The 13,737-nt window shown below is 45.0% G+C and overlaps 1 protein-coding gene across 7 annotated transcripts in view; it reads right to left on the bottom strand.

Moving 5' to 3' along the window:
- NRK (Nik related kinase) overlaps positions 1-13,737 on the bottom strand; it is a 105,617-nt gene that overhangs the window by 25,948 nt on the left and 65,932 nt on the right. For all 7 annotated transcript variants that reach the window (XM_055727210.1, XM_055727207.1, XM_055727212.1 and 4 more), the window contains 5 exons: positions 9,209-9,340; positions 8,256-8,323; positions 6,557-6,675; positions 3,605-3,702; positions 2,364-2,482 (listed from right to left, as the gene is read on the bottom strand). In XM_055727210.1, the coding sequence (XP_055583185.1) occupies positions 2,364-2,482; positions 3,605-3,702; positions 6,557-6,675; positions 8,256-8,323; positions 9,209-9,340 (536 nt within the window). The remainder of the gene's footprint in view (positions 1-2,363; positions 2,483-3,604; positions 3,703-6,556; positions 6,676-8,255; positions 8,324-9,208; positions 9,341-13,737) is intronic.

Raw genomic sequence — 13,737 nt, 5'->3', positions numbered from 1 at the left:
GCAAAGCACACACCTGCACCCACCTTGTCCAAATTTTGGTAGGGAACAGTATATATAAAGGCAGAGAGAGGCAACTGAACTCTACAGAATGAGTCCCACGAAACTCAGTGTTTTAGGGGGACTGTGACTGCTGCAGGCACTGCAGGAGGAAGCACTCTCAGCAGAGCAGGAGAAATGAGCATCAATGGAACAGATATGCTACGCAAGCAGGTAAGATGCTGGATTCCTTAAAATAAAAATCTGGTGTGTGTGTGAGGAAGAATTCTGGCTCATCTCACTATAAAGAAAAACAAGACCAGAAGTTGTTTTACTGGTGAAAGACAGCTGCCCTTAGTCGTGGCTTCCTCAGAAATAAGCCTGCTCAGGGTGGTTAACAGGATTCATCCAAGAGAATATGAAGTTTTTTATCTTGCACATATGCATGTTCCAAACCCAGTCCTACTGGGCACCTCCATAAAAGCTGGAGCGTGGACATCAAAAGCCATTCCACAGCCCAGGTAAGAACAAGAAAACACAGACTGTTTTCAATAGCCATCTAAAACTTGGACCAAGGTGTTTCAGCCAAAGCCCACAGAGAAACAGCCCTACAGACTGCAAGGGACGTCAGATCCTACACTCACATGTTTTAGACAGCAAGAGAAAGAAAAACCTTCACTTTATCCTAAATATGCAAAGTTTCAGTGCTGGCTGCTCCTTTCACTTTGATCACTATCTTTTTTGCTATTTACTTGGTAATAATCAGGATGTCTTTCCCAAAGTATCTCTCTTTTAATACAAATGACGTTCAGCCAAGGTGAAGGGACTTTGCTAACAGACGACACTATACTTCTGATTCTGCAGTAGTTCTTGCGGTGGCTGTGTGCACGGGAAGGCAAACCTGACAGGGATCATCGCGCTCATTCCACTTTCTCTAGAGGACTGGTGGATCTCACACACAGAGGAGATGCAAATAACACATGCAGATTTTCAAAGGCAGTGATAACACTCCTTCAAATCATTGCAGCATGCAAGGATCACAGCGACCTAACACTTACACAGCAAAGTCATTGCTACAGGGCAAATCCGTATTTTTATGTAGAGTCTTTCTGAGGTCTAGGATAAATTCTATGACCTAGAGTGAACGAAACTTTTTACAGACCAGAATAAGGTGGTTTGGAAGAGGAGCAGCAAGAAAATAAAGGCATTACAGTAAAAAGACAGCTCTTTCAGGTGCGCTGAATAGGCTACAAGGTTTTTCAGCTTTGAAAACTGACGTCAGAAATGCAAATTAGGAGCATATGCAGGCACAAAAACTCTACCTTCCTCAGAGCAGCACAGGGGAAAGGACTGGTACCAGGCCAACACAACAGCGTGCCAACAGTGCTACAAATCTGTGCATCTCTTCCCGAGGACTGACAACACTGCATGTGCAATCATGTCAGAAGAGCAAAAGCCCCATCCCAGAGAGCTCTGTGGCCTCGTGGTGCACTTCCAAGTAAATCCTAGAACTTGAATTAAACCAAAGTCTCTTTGCAAGAAAATTAGAAGTTTCATTCATCGATGCTAAAAAATAATTCTGTTTGCTGTTCCACACAGCAGGGCTGGCCAACTGACCCCCTGACTCTCTCTCACTTGGACTAGCAAGCTATTTGCGCTCTGTTATTTCTCAGCACCATACACATTTTGTATGACATGTAAAACACCACAAGATGTCAGTCACAAAATCAACAAGAGGAACTGGAAAGCTAAAGGGAAACAGTTCAGGTGAGATCAGCTTGGTACGAGCCACAGCATCATCTGGCAACCACAGAAATTGTGCAAAATAAAAATGCTAAAAATACTGCAAATTTTACAAAAACATACCCTGCTTATGCTATTCCCTCTTTATAAATAGCCGTGGTGATGGAATCAGCTTTCCAGTGGTAATTATTTCTCCCACAGCGAAGAGACTCTCTGAATACAAGGGTCATGTTTACCTTGCTTTTTTAACTGTAACCTGTATTTAGCATGAATGCGTGCAGTTTTCTTTCCCTCTCCTTTATTCCTTCAAATATTCCATTTACACGTAAATCAATGTGAAGTTATCTCTATAAAAGCACTACTTACTGATATTCAGTTAAAAGAAGACATTTCTTCATTGTCCCAGAGCAGCAAGTCATCAAAGCTTATTACACTGCATACATCTGATGGAGCAAACACTCACCCCTGGGAGTTCATTACAGTGTGATTAAACTGCTTAATTACAACTGACATAAATGACTGATAGTAACTTCTGAGGGAAAGCAGTATTTATGCATGCCAACCTTTTCCAGGTATTTAAAAGTGTGTAATAAAAAGGAAGAAAATAATAGTAATAATGGAAGAGAAATAAAAATCAAGCAAACCTTGTGTGGTTCGTGTCCTCTTCATCACTACTGCCAACTTCATCACTTGAGGAGGAATAGTCTGCTGCTTTTAAGAATGAGTTGGCACCATCCTTCACCTTGGCAAAGGAGCCTGGACTCTGAGTAAAGAAAACTCAGTTGATTTTTTTTCTCTCATGGCAGAGCCCATCGCTAAAGAGCACATGCAGTATTTTACTGACCCAGCACATATAGTTATTGCAACTTCCACACCAAAAATGCTTTATTAGGAAGTTGATGTCTTTGTGACTCGGTCTTCATGATTCAACCTTCACGCTTTGCAAGAGCAGAGAAGTCCTTCCTCGTTTCGCACGAGGAAAGGAGTGCTCTGCACCAGGACTAGAGGACTGCACCAGCCTGAGTCTCGTTCTAGCCCTGGGCTACCTGGAGGCTTGTGGGGCCATGTCTGAGCACGGGCTGTGCCTGGGCCAAGGGGTGCAAAGCACCTTTGGGCTGGGAAAGCAACACCAGCACAGCCATGGCTCACCCCCCCAGGGCAGCGAGACACCCCAGCCCCACAGCAACTCACACCAGCGGCAATGCCCTAAACACAGAGTCTTCTCCAAAGCTCCGGTCCCTGACAAGCCAGGAGGGGCTGGGGACTCTGGTGAGCTGCAGCCATCCCCTGGAGCCACCCAGGCTTTAAAATGCCAAGCATCCCACAAACTTTTAAAATGCCAAGTGTGCCACACAAGAGCTCCTGCAAAAGGCACTGTGAGCTCCAGTTGTCTGCTAGGCATCCCACCCCCAACCCCCCCCAGAGAAAAGGAATGCCTCAGTAAATGAGGGAAAGCAGTAGCCAGCACCCCTTCCAGCGGGGGCACGTCAGCGAATGGAGAGGCAGCGCAGCCTTGAGTGTCACAGCCTGGCAGCACACCGCCGGGCACTTCCACACTGGATACTTGCACAAGTCACTGGCATAATTTTGACTTTAGGGCTGCACAACAACTGGACCTCCTGAAATATTAGTTTAATCCTTTCTAAAGATTTATCATCAGGTTCAGGAAAATTGAACTCCCCGCTGACGAGCTGAGCTGGACACAAGTCAGACGTGGACCAAAAGCTGATGGGACGACACTAACAGGGCAGCGAGCTCCAGCCAGCCCCTCCGGCAGGCTCCGGCTCCTCAGCCAGCCAAGCACCAGAGCAGCCCCCTGCACAGACAGACCCGTGGTGGGAACTATGAACAAAGCAAAAATACCAGCGGATGTAAAAGAACCTACCACAACCTGGCCTGGATGAGAAACTTTTTCAGGCTTGTTATGCAGTTGCAAGTGGTTTTGGGACAAAGCGTTCTCCGCCTTGGCTGGTCCTGGATTCCCTGATGGGGGGAAAAAAGAATTTCTTCTTTTAAATGCAGGTGCAGCAGAGAGAGAAAGGACACCAGTAAGACAAGCACACATAGTTACCACCCAAAGCAGATACCAGTGTCTGTTGACATACTTCTTTTTCATCTTTGTTGCAATGGGCAACCTTTTTGCTTGTTTCCCAGTGGTTCTGGAGGCCACAATATTATGGATAAAAATTGATACTGGTGCGGTTTAATGCGTCAAGAGTGAGACAAGCAGACCAAAACCTTGGCAACATGCTCCCACTGCGCACCAGCAACTGCTCCATGGACTGGAAGGCAGCTTGCAAGGGAAAAAGGGTGAGAGCATGCTAATTCCTTCTTCTGATCCTCTTCTGGAGGGGAGACAGCTCATCATATCAGCAACTGCTGGCCCTGTTCCAGCACCAAAGGAGGCACCCAGCTCTACTCCTGTGGCTGCAGGTGGGGGGGTCAGGGTGAGGGTACAGGAGCCTGGGCCCCCAACACACGCTTCTATGAGCAGATGTGTTGCCAAGATTTGTCCTTCATAAAACTATTGCACAAGAACAGTCTAAAGGGTCCGAATTTCTAAACCCAGCTGGACTGTGGGCAAACAGCTGCGCTAAACTCCACTCAGGAGCACGGGGTCAAGCTAAAAGCAGAAGAGGATTCACCGTTTCCCACAGTGGCACTGGGAGAACCATTTTCCAGTCCCTGCTTCCCCTGGGGCACACGGAGCGTCACTTCTCAGCTCCCACTTCCACTTTGTGCCGTGGGGAAGCAGTTAACAGCAGCCCTCACTTTTGCAGAGAGCTGGCCCCTGCTGCGGGCCAACTCTGAGTCAGGTGGCGCCTCGTGACACTGCCCAAGGTCAGGCAGTGGTTACAAGGAAGCTGCTTCGCTCCCAAGTGGCATGGGGACCTACATGTGCCACCACGCTTGCACAGCTACTGAATACCCAAGCAAGTAAGACTAGAGGAGCTGGCGTCCGTCCGCACATGCTGATGCCACGTTAGGAGGGATGCTTGCAAGTAATGAAGCGAATCTTCCCTTTCGGTGCCCACACAGCTGCCTGGGGAAGAACAGAAGCAGCCTTGGAGACCTGCTGTCTTCTGCACACAATTCCTGATGGAGGGGAAGGGAGGGACAGAAAGGCGACGTGCCCTCACCCTGCCCCTGGGACACACGAGCCAGCTCAATGTCTACCTTGTTCAGCAGTCTGTCCCATGGCTGTCCCACTGCTACCAACGGGACACCGTGCAAGCTAAGGGGGCAGAATTCAAGTTCACACAAATTGGGATTTGTATTTGGTAATTTAGATAGTTTTACCGAAATGGCTTCACATATTCATGTATTTTGCAAAGCTTTTAAAATGCAGAATCTCTTATTGGTCAACGAGTACCTAAGCAACTCAGTAGAAGTATTAGCTTTAAAGTATTTATAGTCCTTTCCTGCCCAATTCATTATCCCTGTGGGCTTGGGAAAGCAACAAACTCTTTCTGGAACACCATAAGCCAGAACTAGCTGTAATTTAATGACACTTAAGAACCCAAGGAGACAGTTGAAACCACAAGGGAGGCTTTCTATTCTTTCCATTGCTGGTGAGGTTTTCATTTCCCCATGCCAAAATAGCACAGGATGTACACATCATGCAGACATTGCAAAGTTGAGCTGGGCTGCTGCACGTTGTTCATCTCTATGCTGTTATTCGAACATAAAATGACATAAGAGCAAAAAGAAACAAAACTCAAGCAGTTTAAAGTGTGCTTTGGATTTCTCTTGAAGTAAAGCTTCCCATTCTGTGTGGTTAGTGAAAGCAAAACTGGCTTGATTGTGTAAGTGTAATAAATAAGCTATTTGGTCTTCATTTATCGAGGGCTTGCAAACTAACAATGTGAGCCTCAGTTTAAAAATAAATGACCTCAGCAGTTCACTGGTGTGGTTTCAGAGCATTTTTAGCATCCACCCTGCTGCAAATTGGGCATGATTCCCCATCTTTAGTAGTCAACCTGGATGCAAAGTGTTTAACACACCACTGCTTTGCAAGAAACCGCCCTAAAAGTGACCTTAGGAATCACAATAGAGGAACAAAGCTGTCCACTTCTGCCCCATGCCCCCATCTGCCAGATCACAGGTCATGTCTCAGGAACACAAGTCTGCACTGCAAAAAGTCTGCACCATCATGAGCAAGCCCACTGCATTCCTACACTGCTACCCATGATACCAAAGTAGCTTACAACGTTGCACTTTGCTTAAATTGGATGAGATATCTCTACATTTTAACTACTTACCTCTCCTTTTTTTTTTTTTTCCCAGTTCTCCTATCTTTCTGCAAATCAAAGCATACTGGAGGAATGTTTCATAAGGTGCTGTACAGAGAATCTCACGCTTCCTTCAGCCGGCACATTATTAGTGTGCAGAAATATTAGTGTACAGCAACTGCTCATCTGTATCATCTTTTCAGTGGGCAATGCAAAAAAGCAGCATAGGGCTATACAGAAAATGCCAGCGGGTGAACATTAGTATTGAATTACGTCTGTATGTCTGTAATGTTGGCTCTGCTGAGTTTCAATGGTGTCAGTAAGTGCAACAGAACTGATTTTTTTCCCCAATTCTTAATTGAGGCAATTCAAATTTTCTATATGGAAATATGTTCACAGTCATTTTTTGACTCAAAAGAGGAAGTGTTTCTATTTTAGGAACATGGAACCATAAAATCAGAGTGCTTTCAAAAGCCGACCACCAGAAGACCTCGTTAAAAACAATATGCCATTTGCAAAGCAGCGCTTGACACCCCGCAGAAGCCCATTGCACATGATAAGAATTTTGCACCTTTCGACTGGTAAAACTTGGACTTAAGAATCACCTGAGGTTGACTGGCTGCTCTGATGAGATCCCATCTCCCACTGCCTGTCACCCGGAGTGCTGCTGCTGCTGCTGTTTAGCTTCAGAGCGTGTCCCCTGGGGGATGGCTGATGAGTGTTACTAAACAGAAAGACAAAAAGCAGATCAGACTATCTTGGGTACAGGAACACAGACTGGAATGGACCTCCCAGGCCACTGAATCGAGTTCCCTGCTGTTACTGGATAATATAATACTGATCAACAAAAATTTTATATTCATTGCTGCTCCGAACAGGGCCACCCAGTAGTGGGAGAAAAAGATGGAGCGTTTCCTTCGGGCAGTCATTCTGGGAGATTACAGAGATTCCCGAGTCATTACAAAATACCCTACTGTATGTACTTCCCCCCTGGCCTCTTCAGATCTGTGTTGTTCCCAATTCCAGAATCTCACAGCTTTTACAGATAACGAAACCTGCTTCAGTACCCTCCTAGAAGATACATCATCACTGGCTTATCAATGGAGAAAGGAATGCACTGGGCAGTAAAACACCCTGCCAGGCTCTGAAGCTGCTCACTTGTAACACTGTGGTTTACTTACACATTTCTCTTCTGCTTTGCCTCCTATAATTCCTAAGTAGAGAGCATTTAGGGCTTGACTTGACTTGAAAGTTATTTCAGATGATGTTTCTGACACTGGCTCATCCGAAGTGCCACACATTATCCTGCTATGTCAGCTAAAGCTACTTCCCTTTCGGATCTCTCCAACCCTAGTTTCTCACAGCATTATGTTCCCCGATTAGACATCCAGCGGCAGCTACCCTTTACTGCTGAGCTCTCTGCATCCTTGGTCTTTTCTCCTGGGATATGCAAAACTACACTAGACTTAAGGGCAGACTGCCAAAATAGTCAAGATACATCTACAGGCAGCCTGTTCAAGCTACTACCAAGCAAAACAAAGCTACAGGCACAAGCTTCACAAGCTGTAACTGCAAGTGCCTATACAGGGACTTGGGGCTGGACCCCCACCCTGCCAGTATCCAGGCACCTAAGTCCCCTTTGAAACCAATGGCGCAGGTGCTGATGTAGAGCATCTGCATGAGCATCCAGGCAGCCCTGATGATTACTACTGTCACCTGCCACCACCAGTGTCGACAGGCTAAGATCTCAAGTAAGCTGCACCTTCAGCAGCCACTTACTCTAACCGAAGGGAAAGTAGATCATAACCAGATCACAAGAAGTTAAATGACTGCACAACGTGCTGCCCGTTTACTGGGAAACAGATGCACACTTTGCATGCAAGCCACTGGGCATGCCAAACAAGCTGAACCAAATGAAACAACCCGTTGCAGGAATTATTACAGCTCTAGCAGCCCTTATATATTAAAAATATGGCTTTCCAGCAGAAGACAGAACTAGCTTGCATGAAAAAGAGAAGGAGATCTACAAGAGGCTTGTTTCTCTTTAGTGATTGACATAACTGATTTAAAGGAAGCTGGCTGAGATACTTCCTTCAGGCTTAAGATGAGGAAGTTTGGTTAGTTATTTTTGTGGACAAACTGACTCAAAAGACAAAATAATTGTTACTGCTATTAAATGAGGTATGAACCCCTGTCAGTTTTGGTGTTACTGAGTTTATGGCTTTGTTTTTAATACATTGGCTTTAGTTTTCCTATTGATGGTAAATCAGCATTAGTATAAGCATAAAACACCGAAGAGCTTACCTTGAAAGGCATCTCTGATGGCCAGGCTGATCCCTGCCGTAAAATTTAGAGGTTGTCCTTTCTGGAACCTTAAGGATTTAATCAAATGCTTTAAGGTTGCTAGTGATATTTTAGATTCAGTTAATAAACCTAATGCTTACCCTGTATTAATGCAAAAATAAGGCTAACCACCACAAATGACTAATGCTTCAGCAGGACCTGTGGAGAGGTCTTCCATGATAGCAACACTGGAAGCTGCAAGTCAGCAGCAGGTACTTCCAGTTTGCTCCAAGCCTGTGCAATCTATCAGGGTGCAGACCACAAGACATTGCACCCTTCCGTAGAGTTGGCGTTATTCTTGGTCAGTATTTAAGGGAGACAGGGAAATATATCTGCGGTCATTTAATGCAGCTTTCCCTGCGTGGTGCATTACCTTACGTTGCTACCAAAGGGCTGGGGGAAGAGACAGACACACCCCCCCAGCTGCAAAGCAATGAAATGAATACACGCACACATGCATGTAAACAGCCCCACACAAACATTCTTCTACTTATTCTTAGAAATTCGGTTAAAAAGAAATACACCATCACCTCAATTACACAAACTAATGAGCTCTTCCACAACAAAACACATTTTTCAGAGAAAGGGCATCTACAAATACTTGGTCTAACAAAAGAAGTGTATCGGCATAGGGTCGTAGAATCATTTAGGCTGGAAAAGACCTGCATTCGCAGATCCTGCAGGTATTATATACATACACATATGTATATAATATATGTACATACATATCCCAGCACTGGCCTGCTTATAAATTTCCATCTTCTTTCTAAATTACCGAGACCCAGTTAGTGTACAAGCAATGAGATTTTCACTGAGTTTCATGAAGTCCAGAGGACTGATACTACACAGCGCAGGGGAACTGAGTGGAGTGCTATTAACTACTGATAGTGCCAAACACCCCAAATTTCACGTACCTTTGGGGGTTGTTCTTCGTTTTGACTCATGCTCCAGAATACGTCATCCTGCACAGGGCTGAGTGGTGTCGTCACCATATCTGACAGTGAACTGCTGTGGTACACGTCCTTACTAGCCCGGAAATTTTCACACTTAAAATAAATGAAATACATGTTAATTGTACTTCCCCACCCATGTAACAGGTCCCAGTCTAAACTGACATCAATGGTTCCACTCGTGAGAAAATTTTTAGTAAATGTGCAAGGAGTATGGTGTTTGGATACAGCCCTATTAATCTTTTTCTCTGTGAAGTTATCCATTCTAGCACGTTAGCATATTAGGCACAAATATTTCCAGATAAAGGGCACACTAAAAAGAAACAGCAAAACCATCTCTGCTGTACATATATCTCCCCTTCTTAAATCTATCGAGAAGCTATAGGCCATCGGCAACACGCAGCGAACTAGTTAACTGGATGATGCAAAAAATACTGTTGAGTAAGTATATTTCATTTCAAACCTGACCAATGCTTCCATTTCAGGATTTAGACAGTATCAGCACTGGGGGAACCCACCTTCCCTAAGTTAGATGCTGACTTCCAAAAGAGACTTAGCAAGCCCACCACCAACCTAGAGTCAATGGAGACAAACTGCCAGCTGGAGGAAGCACTTTCAACTCTCCAGTGGTTATGAGGGTGCCCTGGCCCTCCCCTGGACCAGATTTTCCAATTACTTGAAAAAAAAAAATAAAAATCAAGCTTGAGAATGCAGTAAGAAAGAAGTAAGAAACTATGCTCAGATATCACGGGTAGTCATGTCCGGGTGCTCCCATTGCAACTGCCCACGTGTAAAAGGTATCTTCCAAGGTATCAAATGAGAGCATTGGGATTGCAAATGCCCTCATCATGGTGGGGGGCAGCAGGAGGGGAAGAAATCAGATCACTGCCTTACACAGTCTTCACTGTAAGGGACAAATAAGCAGTGTAAAACTCAAGCTCAAACACTCAGTATTTGGTCCTCTGACTCTTTCTGTAATTAAGAGGAGAGGGGTGGGGGGAAAGAGAGAGACAAGAAGGAAAGGTCCCTTAAATTCTACATCCTAATGATCTATTACACTGGCATCTTCCAAAGGGGAAGAAAGGCAGAAAGCTAAAAATGTCAACTGAATGTACTGATCCTCCCTGAAACGACAAATCCTCTTGGACACAAGACTGAGACAGAACCCGGGAACCGCTGTGTAAGCTGTGCCTGTCTCGAGGGATTGCAATGCTAGAGCCAATCTGACGTTTCAGAAACAGAAAAAAAAAAAAACCCAACCAAACCACATTTGAAAAACGCCTGAAGCTACACCACTCTGTGCTTTATCTTGTCAGACCTCCCATGCAAAGCAAGACCCGGGCTCTCTGGGAGGCACCTCATCCTCAAAGGCACCGCAAGATCAGCACCCCCCCACCTGCAGGGGTCCGAGAGAGGCCAGCAGGTTTGGGCTTGAGCCAAAGTTCAAACTCTTGTGTCCTGCCTGAGTTACTGCAACTCAGCTCAGAGGCGGCTGCAGCTTGGTTTCCCCAAAGAATGACTCAGATGACTATTTTAACCATTTACAAGCCCAAGTCTATAAAAATTCTCCAGTTCCCCAGTCTTACGAAGTAAAATACAGTGAGAACTGCAGCTTTTCAATAATGTAACACGATTATAAACTCCCTGTAACTCGACATGACTAATTATTTCATGGGAACAATGTTCACAATCATTTAAATATTAACAAGTAATAATTCTAAAACTAGTTAAAGATGCCAAACATCCATCCATATGTCCCATCACAACCTCCCAGACCAGCACAGCACAGTCAGCTCTTAAAAACAGTTCTGTGAGTTTCACCTAGTTAAATATTCAGGTGCTTTTTCTGCCTTTTGTCTGTTGCCTCCCTTTACAGAAAAACAACTTTTTCAGCAGTTATAACATCTCATAATCCATGCCCTTTCTTTTTGTCACAGTAACTTTTGTGTCCAACATGACTGTCACTAATAATAGTTTTCAGTTAACCATAATTATTTCAACAGCAAAGTGCTCCCCTGAAACGAATCACCATGGCTATAGGAATAGGTTTTACAGCAAGTGTATTATTACCAGAGCATAGAGGATTTTTTTCTCCTTGCCACTTTTTCAACAAGATACTTACGTTTCTTCCTAAATTCTAACTTTTGAGCCCTGCAGACTACCAGAAAACTATTTGTGCTTAAAAGCATGGAGGAGCTTTGCTGAATCATGATATAAGTGACCGGGTGAATCCGAACTCTGCAGATGGTGCCCACGTACCTTCCCTGGGCAGAGAGAGACCAGTACAGTGGCTCCACGTAAAGCCAAGAAGTGACAACCTGCTTTTGGGATGATTTCTGTATGACCTACAAGACCTTGCAATTCCACAGCAAGCCAAAAATGTCTCAGGGAGACAGTGTGTTTAATATTCCCCTTCAGTTTTACAGATACAATAATTTGTGTGTGTGGAAAAAAAATTAAATAAACGAATAACAATGATTCTAAACTACTGAGACTTGAGCCTTAAACAGTTTTTGTTGTAAGTAATACTGAAAGAACAGCAGCTCCTCTCATGCACAGAAAGCACTGGTAGACAAAGTGTTACCTACTATGTGTCTTCAAACCATACAGGCACACCTAACAGAGCTAAGGAAAAGGAACCTTTGCTCCCTGGAATTATAAGATGATAGATACAGTACAAATGGCTGATTACTGGAGTTTTTTAAAAAAATATTTAGGAGCACAAAGTTTTAAAAAGACAGGCTGCACTGCTTTTTGGAAGATGCCTGTTCCTACTTTGAACTCGGTCTGCATACAGGGAGTAGAGAAATGCAGCTGTTGTTACAAAACAGCATAAGGAGAAGGATTTTCTTAAACTGCTGAGCAGATCCGCTCTGGGATACTGGGTCAGTCCACGACCTAGTGCATAATCAGCTCTAATAGTGTTAGCTTCTTGTTCTGTTCCAGCCACATCACTCCAGACGATAGAGGAGATCTAGCTAGCAAATCCTACAGGAAAACCCCAGAGTCAATTACAAAATGGAGTTCGTTTCAGATGTGAGCTGAATTCCTCCACAAGTCAGGTGGCAGGTGATGCTGGGCAGAGAAACAGAGTCAGTGACTTTGTTCTGGAAGTCTCTGTGAGATCCTGCATGTATCCCAGAACGGCTTGCCCCGCAGCACCACAACCAGAGCCAGATCTGCTACGGCGCTGCGGCCAGCACAAGGCAGGTGGAGATGGTACACTGATCTGGTATATCTCACGTTTCTTACCAGACAGACAGGCTACAAGACCCTAAGAAATCATGCTCCCTGCCCCTCAGGGGCTGTGTTGAGATTTCCAGTGAAGTAATTTTGAGAGGGATCTGGGCAACCAGCATGTGCCACAAAACCGCACAGAACACAGCCATTTAAAACAAGAAGTCGATTTTGCCTGAGCAGAGCAGTGATGACAGATGATCCTTCTCTGACAAACCTGGCTAGAAGTTCTTCAGCACAGACATCTGTGATGAATTCAGCTTGCATTCTAACTCTGTAGCTCACTTTTATTTTAAATCAACAAGGCACCCACGTACCGAACTTCAGAAGTATATTGCTGTGAGTCTTTCAATCTCCAGGTGACTAACTGGCCCATCACTCATGTTGCCTTAACACTTCCACTTGATACAGTTAATGCAGGCAGCATATCCAAACATCCTACTATTAGCATCAACAGCTACTGCCAACCAGCACAAGGAAACCCGGCCCTTCAGAGGATTTATACATTACCCATTGAAGTTCATCTGGTCTCCATGCTCACACAGCAGGTACCAGTACAGACTGGCTTCTCCCTGTCCACACAGACTCTTACCAGCCGGAGCACTGGTGAGTAGGTAACAGGGCAGCTACCAGCAGGGAGTGAGATCGCACGGTAACAGCTGTGTATCACTTGCTGCTATTACCCTTAAGTAACACCATCGCTTTAAGGAGCATAAAATTTTTACAGCGTAGTTTCGATGAAGGAATGTGAAAGAGGTTGGTAAATACTGCTACATTCCTCACCACTCCCCTCAGCAGCTGGGAGAGGTACTACCCCACAGGGAAGCACTGACAGGGTGCAAAGGAATGAAGCGACTTGTCCTAGGCGATGCAGCCAGCCTAGCACATAGCTCCTTTCATCCTGGAAATGGCATTTTAGCAGGGCAGCGTTACCCTCTGTACAGCCACCGTGCTCCTGCAGAATGCCAAATGCCCTGCAATAAACTACGGACTCTCCTACTGCAAGGCTGAAATATTTGCCTCAAGGCAGCAGCCAGCCTCTGCCCAAGGCTAAGATACAAATGTCCTTCTTGTAGACCTTGCAACAGCTCTCCAGTGATTTGATGCTACAAGCCAGGCCATCAACTCAGCCCGGTTACAATACTCGTGACCTGAAATGACAAACAGGCTCTGGAAAAAGAGGATTGTGAGAAGACAGACAAATATTTTCCTGGTAAAAGCTATCGGATGAAATGGAGCCATTCCTCTGCCAGCAG

The sequence above is a fragment of the Falco cherrug genome, chromosome 15 (genome assembly GCF_023634085.1).
Source record: "Falco cherrug isolate bFalChe1 chromosome 15, bFalChe1.pri, whole genome shotgun sequence".
In the NCBI taxonomy this organism is placed as follows: Eukaryota; Metazoa; Chordata; class Aves; order Falconiformes; family Falconidae; genus Falco; species Falco cherrug.
The sequence above is the reverse complement of the archived record's forward strand: the minus strand, read 5'-3'. Positions and strand labels throughout refer to the sequence as shown.